At 46.4% G+C, this 8,688-nt stretch overlaps 1 protein-coding gene across 1 annotated transcript in view; it reads left to right on the top strand.

Moving 5' to 3' along the window:
* The window catches only part of LOC107112943 (zinc finger protein 84-like), a gene marked incomplete at its 5' end in the record, with an annotated part of 20,253 nt that extends 12,774 nt beyond the window's left edge, over positions 1-7,479 (top strand). The window contains one exon of the mRNA XM_015414152.1: positions 6,281-7,479. Within this exon, the coding sequence (XP_015269638.1) occupies positions 6,281-7,479 (1,199 nt within the window). The remainder of the gene's footprint in view (positions 1-6,280) is intronic.
* Positions 7,480-8,688: the final 1,209 nt, after the last annotated feature.

Below are 8,688 nucleotides of genomic sequence, written 5' to 3'. Positions count from 1 at the left end.
TGCTGAACTCTGCCTGGTGTCCTGGTCAAGAGTGACGGACGCTAATCTGGAGAGCCGGGCTGGATTCCCCACTCCTCCTCCTCCTCCACATGAAGCTGCCAAGTGACCTTGGTCCAGTCCCAGTTCTCCCAAGTCTCTCTCAGCCCCACCTACCTGACAAGGTGCTTGTTGTGGGGAGGGTAAAGGGAGAGGATTGTGAGCTGCTTTGAGACACCTGAAGGCAGAGAAATGTGGGCTACAAAAACCTCCCATGGTGGTGGGAGCACAGGGGCTTCTGCCCTGACCCAGTGCTGGGCCAGAGGATGTGGGCCGGAGACCAGTTCCCAGGCGGTGGCCCTGGCCGGAGGTCTCCTCCTGCGTCAGGCAGAGGAGAAGAGGCAGGCAGGACAGCTAAGGGGGTTTCCTCCAGGTGTGTCCAATTCAAGGAACAATATCAGGCCTTATCCTAAACCTTAGCTGACGGATGATTGCAAAACGTTTAATCACCGAAGTGGGAGATTTCATGGCTTCCTTTAGCAGCCTCTCTTACTAGAGAGTTTCTGATTCTTCCAGATAACTCACCAGGTCTGATGGGTGCCGAGTCTGGGAGTGGGGCAGGATCCATTCCTTGCTCTCTTTTCCATTCCATCTCTTTCCCCTCTCCCTCGCTGCTTTTTCCAGATGTGGGGACCAACCCTGAAGATGGAAGCCACAATCCCTGAGGCGGAAGGAGCTTCCTCGGAGCAAGGGCAGAGGGCGCAGGCCGTGGAGCGTGCCCAAGACCCCATCTCCTTTCGTAAGGACCCGTTGTGTCTGCATGCAATTGGGGCACTTCGTGAATGTGACGGGTAGAGAGGTCAGGTCAGGAGAAAAATAGTTCTACACACAAGAAAGAGTTAAAGTGCGGCACTCAGTATCCACTCACTCTGATGCCTCCAAAGGGAGATCAGACACATTCCTGGAGGGCAATTTCTTCCTCAGCAGAACTATTCAGCCTGGTGGATAAAAGGAGCCTCCTCCTTCTGGGGCAGCAGAGCTCTGAAAGTTAGTTTCTAGGTTCCAAAAATATTGGGGAAATTTGGCTTCTGTGCCTCTGCTTCAAGGGGCATTGGAAACAGTGTGCTGGGGGGACAGGTGGCAGGCTGTGGCCGGGCACCCCCAGGAGCTTTGGGGGAGGGGCTTGGGACAGATGTGATGTCATGTTGATGCTGATGTAGTGTCTGGCTGAAAACCTGGTTGGGAAGTGAGCGGGCCAAGGAGACACTCTGAAAACTCACTCGTATTCCCCTCGAGTCTCCAGATGCACTCAAGTCTCGTCTGGTCCGAATGTGACGGTGACGTGTCATGCAACATCGTTCTCTCCCCGCCGAGCAAACACAGGTCTCACAGAAGTCTGAAATATGTTGGCCGCATTTATAATCCCTGATGAGGCTCATGGCTACTTCTCTTCTGCCTCTCCCAGAATTCAGTAAAAAGGGTTTAGAAATGCATAGAGTGTACACAGGGCGAGGATCCACAACCTTGGGAAGGGGTTGTGTGAAGCAGGGAACAGGCAAGCTAACATCCTTCTTTCCCCCTTTGTCTCAGGAACAGGCAGTGAAGAGATGCTGTTGAGTTGTCATCTTTTCAGAGGTGTGGAAATGGCTGCCATACCTCCAGTCCAGGTAGGAGAGGTGAGTGTTGCGGAATTCTGGGACCCCCGGACTGTTTCCCTGGGACCCTCCGGTTCACCTTTAGTTCTTTCATTCGTTGGGTGAAGACTGGGAAGGGAGTGAGACCTCATTTCTCAAAAAACACCCAGTTTATTTACAATATAAGCCTCCTAAAGGACAGAAAGCACTTTAGCACTTACATATCTTTTAGGGTGAAAACATAACATTTCCATATTCAGCATAGAATACTTCAACACAAACCTAGTGCACTAGTGTGAAAGAGAGAGCGCCCCGGTCTAGTCAACAACAAGAGCTCTCAGAGAGCTGATTGGAGACCAGCCCAGAGCAAAGAAGTCTTCAAGAATTTAGACCCTCAGTACCCAAAGTTCAGCCCACATGGATGACATGAGGTTAACTTTTAGCAGAAGAATACCAAAATGAAGAGAACAATTTTCACCTTCATACCCTAAAGTGTACAGTCAGGGATGTTATGTCTGAATTTTATTGTGACCTTACTGAAAGCACAGCCACCTGCTTCAGCAAGTCTGTTGCAGGTCAGAAGCTACAAACCTTCTCACGAGGAGTCTTTCAGACAGTATGAGGGTGACATGATAGACCTAGAGAAATGAAAACTATTCATTTTGGAGCAGAGTGGCTTGTCAGGCTAGAGAGAGGCTTGAGAGATGACAGTAGCTAAGCCTGCAAAGTCTCATGGGAGAGGAACCAAACAGAGGCCTCAGCCTATCCAGGCTGTTGTTCAGAAATGCCCCAGGCTCGCTGATTTTTCTGCCACAATGAGCAGGGGGGACAACCCGGGTCCCTCTTCCTTTCTCAGGGGAGCTTTTGCTCCTGCAGTTTCTATGAGGTGTCTGGGTGAGAGATCCTCTGAACACCATTCCCTTTACCCAGGTGAAGTCTTACATCCCGTACCTTCCCAGACTACTCCCTTCCAGGGTGCCATCTCTGCCTGACGTGATCTGATGAGGGAATCTGCTTTTCCTTTCAGGGTCCCATTTCCTTTGAGGAGGTGTCCATCGACTTCACTGAGGCAGAATGGGCCCTGCTGGATCCAGGACAAAGAGCTCTGTACGGGGAAGTCATGCTGGAGAACTACCAGAATGTGGCCTTTGTGGGTAAGGATCTTTCCTTGGAGCCAAAGGTGCAAATTGCTGCCATTGTCAGGAAAAAAACCACAAGCAAACCCTGTGATATGACCAACATTTATAAGATTAACATTGCTTTTTTAAAACTTAACAAAAGTACAACAATTTATCCACTATTCTCACACACAATATTGCAGAAAAAGTACACATAGTCCAACATAATGAGTACCCGGTTGTGAACTCATTTCAACTTTAAAGTCTTCCTCAGACGTAATCCAATATTTAAAGGAGGTGTCAGCTTCTTAAATCCAGCTCAGCATTGTAAATTCTTAATTTCTTAATTTCCTTCATAATGTCCTGGAATAAACAATAATCAATAAAACTCCACCTAAAGCTGCATGGAAAATAGTTATTTTAAACTTATAATAATGTAATTGTTTAACTCTTAGAAAACTCACTTCTGGTTCCATAATAAGTGTTTATTTCTGGAGCAAGCCAATCCTTTGTATGTGCAAAAAAGCCTCCTAGATTTTACTGGCCATGCTCTCAACACCAACTTATTTAGGAAGTAGCAATCATTATATATTATATCTGGCTAGAGCCTTCATTATTCTGGCTGGCAAATGCTCTATATTTTTTCACCCGGCTAAAGCCTTCATTTTCTATCTGGCAAATGCTCTCTATAACTAACTGGATCCAGACACTATAAAGACTATACTAGTTAATACCATGCAGCTGCATGTTGAGCATTTGTTTCTTAAAGTGACAGGACACTATTGTAGGCTGAACCTCTGTAAATATATAAACTATTTGATTTCTTATTTAACTTTTAGAAAACTTACTTCTGGTTTGTGCTGTAGCCATTCTGAGGAGGCATGAATCCAAATATCTGAATAGTTATTCACAGTTTTGAGGCCTGTGGCTCCCTGGCCTGAGCATCTGCTTGGCATGTAGAAGGTCCCCGGTTCAATCCCCAGCATCTCCAGTAAAAAGGATCAGGTAGGAGGTGATGTGAAGGACTTCCACCTGAGACCCTGGAGAGCCCCTGTTGGACTGAGTAGGCAACACTGACTTCAATGGACGAAGGGTCGGATTCAGTAGGAGGCAGGGTCATGTGTTCCTGGGTGTGTCCTTGCCCAGGGGCAGCAGAGGCCAGGGTTGTGGCCATCACCCAAGCCAGAGAAGGTGTCCTGGCATGAGGCAAAGGGAGGGATGAGAGGCCCTCAGGAAGACTCTGGAAGGGGCTGGATCCCCGTTTCTCTGTTGCCAGCCTTTACAACACACAAACCTTCCCCCCTGAATGGGATTACAAACATCCGCCATGCCTGTGATCTGGAAACGATCCTGCCAGGAACTAAAACCACGATCTCCCTGGGTCACTACTCTTTGTACCTAACATAACATAAGAACATAAGACACACCAATGTTGGATCAGGCCAAAAGCCCATCCAGTCCAACACTCTGTGTCACACAGTGGCCAGAAATACCAGTGCCATCAGGAGGTCCACCAGTGGGGCCAGGACATTAGAAGCCCTCCCGCTGTTGACCCCCCCCCAAGCACCAAGATGACAGAGCATCACTTGCCCCAGAGCCCCTATCTATACCTTGTGGCTAATAGCCACTGATGGACCTCTGCTCCATATGCTTATCTAATTCCCTTTTGAAGCCGTCCATGCTTGTAGCCGCCACCACTTCCTGTGGCAGTGAATTCCATGTGTTCCATGTGAATTCCTGAGCAGCACCCAGTTCAGTGGGTTCATGAGAAGAGAGCGCAGAAGTAAAGCCGACCCCCTTTTAAGTCTATAAAAGTTTTTAAGGATTTAAAAATAAAACATCACTGAACAGCCACGTTGGTACAGCTCAGTTAAAGAAAAATAAAGCGAACGGTTCTAATACATGACATGGCTGGCTTCCCTCTTGCCTATACCTGTATTCCCTCTTGCCTATACAGCTCAGCTAAAGAAAAACAAAGAAAGCGAACGGTTCTATCTAATACATGACATGGCTGGCTTCCCTCTTGCCTATACATGACATGGCTGGCTTCCCTCTTGCCTGGCTTCCCTCTTGCCTATACCTGTATTATACTTCCTACCACCTAGGGTCACGTTGTCCTAACGACCTTGATGGAATATTCGGTGGCACCGCTTGTTGTGCTGTAAGCATTCCAGCTGCAGCCTAAGTCACTCTACAGAAATCTATTCATCATGACACAGCCAGAAAATATCAAGATATGCTAGCATGGCATGAGCATAAATTTAGCCTGGCTTCCCTCTTGCCTATACCTGTATTATACTTCCTACCACCTAGGGTCACGTTGTCCTAACGACCTTGATGGAATTTTCCAGAGCCAGTCGGCACCTCCTAATCCCCCCTCTCCCCGGCTACACAACTGGATACAGATTCTTACGATTAACCATTTACTATTAACCAATGACTGCATTCTTGGGTCCAGCCTTGAAAAAGATAAGGATGTTAGCTGCGGGAAGACTCAAGTCACAAAGACCTGCAACTCAGAATACGTCACTTAATACATAAACCCTTGGGGAAAGTAGGGTGCTTTGCCTTATACTAGGATGCTTCGCCTTATACTTTCCCCTAATACTGGTTGGGATTGTGGGCTTTGCTCTTGACCACGGGTTCATCCTTCCAGAAGAATTTTTAGTCTTCAATTTCTTTCCTTCCCCATATAAGAATGATCACTTTCTCTCTCTTTCTCTCTATCTCTCTGTGACCAAAGGCAGGAGTATAAGAGAAACTACAGTGGAGTTAGGCAACGGCCTTGCATCTGAAGAAAGGCTAAACATTTCCTCAAGAGGATCCCAAGAGCATATTTCCTTCCCAAATGAGCTGACTGGGAGTGAGTATCCGTCACGGTTATGTTAAGGAAAAAGGCAAGGAAGTGCAATGGGGGATTTCTGATTCACTTCTGAGCGACATTTCGTACAATCATACATCCCAGTGGGAAAGGAAGGAGGGAGGGTCTGAGATCTGGAGGCTCAGAAGCTCCTTCTGGGCAAGCGCACAGCTGTGGCACTTGAGGGGGTGAAGTATCCTTAAATACTAGATACTCTGCGAAAAGGTGGAGGGGTAGTTAAGATTGGCCAAGTTGGCCACAGGCCGTCAATCCTTATCTACTACAGTCCCATAGATGTCTTTGGACCTTATCAGCCCTCCCAGGTTCTAACAGGATCTCTCTCTTTATTCCAGCAGAGGATGATCAGAGGAAGGAAGAGGGTGAGAAACTTCATCAGCAAATGCCAGATGAAGGTTTGAAAGAAAATGTCAGCAATCGAGGCGAACCGATAAGAAAGAAAGATGGTCATATGGTTAAGAAGAGAGATGGAAGACAGCAAAATGCAAATATTCTGAAGAACAGGATAATGAAGGCAAGTAAATCCATTCAGTGTGAAAATTACTTCAGAAACAGATCACAGCTCTTTGTACACCAAAGAATACAGAGAGTCAAGGAACCTTTTGAATGCTCAGAGTGTGGAAACAGATTCAGTGTGAGGAGGAATGTTAAATGGCATCAGAGAACCCACACAGGGGAGAAACCTTTTGAATGTTCTGTGTGTGGAAAGAGATTCAGTGAGAGTGGCACACATCAGAAGCACCAAAGAACCCACACAGGGGAGAAACCTTTTGAATGCTCAGAGTGTGGAAAGAGATTCAGTCGGAATGGCACTTTTCAACGGCATCAGAAAACTCACACAGGGGAGAAACCTTTTGAATGCTCAGATTGTGGAAAGAGATTCGGTTGGAATGGCACTCTTCAACGGCATCAAAGAACCCACACAGGGGAGAAACCTTTTGAATGCTCAAAGTGTGGAAAGAGATTTAGTCGGAGTGCCCATCTTCAGCTGCATCAAAGAACTCACACAGGGGAGAAACCTTTTGAATGCTCAGAGTGTGGAAAGAGATTTAGTCAGAATGGCAATCTTCAACTGCATCAGAGAACCCACACAGGAGAGAAACCTTTTGAATGCTCAGAGTGTGGAAAGAGATTCAGTCACAGTGGCAGTCTTCAACACCATCAGAGAACCCACGCAGGGGAGAAACCTTTTGAGTGCTCAGAGTGTGGAAAGAGATTCAGTGAGAGTGGCACACTTCAGAAGCACCAAAGAACCCACACAGGGGAGAAACCTTTTGAATGCTCAGAGTGTGGAAAGAGATTCAGTCAGAATGGCACTTTTCAACGGCATCAGAAAACTCACACAGGGGAGAAACCTTTTGAATGCTCAGATTGTGGAAAGAGATTCAGTTGGAATGGCACTCTTCAACGGCATCAAAGAACCCACACAGGGGAGAAACCTTTTGAATGCTCAAAGTGTGGAAAGAGATTTAGTCGGAGTGCCCATCTTCAGCTGCATCAAAGAACTCACACAGGGGAGAAACCTTTTGAATGCTCAGAGTGTGGTAAGAGATTCAGTCAGAATGGCAATCTTCAACTGCATCAGAGAACCCACACAGGGGACAAACCTTTTGAATGCTCAGAGTGTGGAAAGAGATTCAGTCACAGTGGCAGTCTTCAACTGCATCAAAGAACCCACACAGGGGAGAAACCTTTTGAGTGCTCAGAGTGTGGAAAGAGATTCAGTGTGAGTAGCAGTCTTCAACGGCATCAAAGAACCCACACAGGGGAGAAACCTTTTGAATGCTCAGAGTGTGGAAAGAGATTCAGTCAGAGTGACACTTTTCTACTGCATCGAGGAATCCACACAAGGAGAAATTATGTAACTGCTTAGTCGTGAAAAGAGTTTTTCTCTAATTTCACACCTAAAAGACAAGAACAGGTCATATAAGTATTAAAAAGGTAAAAAATGCTTTAAGAAGCTTGAATCTAAAGTGAAACGTTACGCTGCCTGGGAAGAAATGTTATAAATACAGTGTGGAAAGAGCTTCAGCCGTGTTCAAGAGCTCAAAAATATCCCATTGTGAACAAAGCAAGGATGGGCAATGGCTTCTGATGCAAGAAGAATCAGCTGATCTCTCCTTTAGCATCGAGGACTCTTCCCAGGGAAGGAACCTTCTCAATGCTCAATGTGAGGCAAGTGCTTGAGGCAAAGGTCCGATCTTCATGTTCATCAGAGAATGCATACAAGGGGTAAACTTTCCTATAGCTGGCCTTGGTGCTGGAAGTTCATAAAGGCTGAGAAAGTAGTTACACAAAGAAAAGCCTTTTTCGTTTTTCCCCTCCTCTGGAATTTGCTACTTCAGGTTATCTGCCATTTGAACTCTAACATCTTCAAATGGCAAAAACGGTTCCTTTCCCAAATTATATGAAGCAATAGACAAGTTTAGGGGGTAACGGATACGTACAGCCTCTTTCCTACTTCCATAATCATAGTGTGACTAGCTGGCATGATCCCACAGGAAAGAAAACAAGGTGGGGCAATGGGCTCTGCTGGTTGAAGGATCAGCTGATCTCTCCTTTAGCACTGGTGTAACCTACTGATGTAACCATAGTGCGACCAGCCGGCATCCTTAATTCACAAACATGTTTATTTGACAAGCCATTCTAGAGAGGCATTTCTCAACCCTCCTCCCTCTCCAGTCCAGCCTGCTGTGAGGTTTTTGGGGGTCTCACTGCTTTGAAACCCAAAGCATTCTGGCAGTAGGATTAATTTGGGGTGAAAGGAAAAGGTTATGTCCCCTAACTCAACAACTCAGCAAATTCTAAGAGGTCAGAAAAGGGCCACCCCCCCCCCCCCCCAAATAACCAGGGTTGCGGACATGGACCAATAACCATGGAGTTGGCAGGTGAACCTTGTGGGGCCGAATTCCCCAGTCCAAGAGTTAGAGATTTGTATTTAGGGGAACAGCCCAATTAGTCTGCGTACTCATTGTATCGATATTATAATGATAAATGGTTATAATAATGTCCTTTGTGGGTGTTTTAATGAGTTGTGCTTCATTAAATGTGAAGAGATACATTCATAGTTGCCGGTAACAGC

This window comes from Gekko japonicus, unplaced genomic scaffold (assembly GCF_001447785.1).
Source record: "Gekko japonicus isolate JY-2015 unplaced genomic scaffold, Gekko_japonicus_V1.1 scaffold6086, whole genome shotgun sequence".
Classification (NCBI taxonomy): Eukaryota; Metazoa; Chordata; class Lepidosauria; order Squamata; family Gekkonidae; genus Gekko; species Gekko japonicus.
The sequence above is the reverse complement of the archived record's forward strand: the minus strand, read 5'-3'. Positions and strand labels throughout refer to the sequence as shown.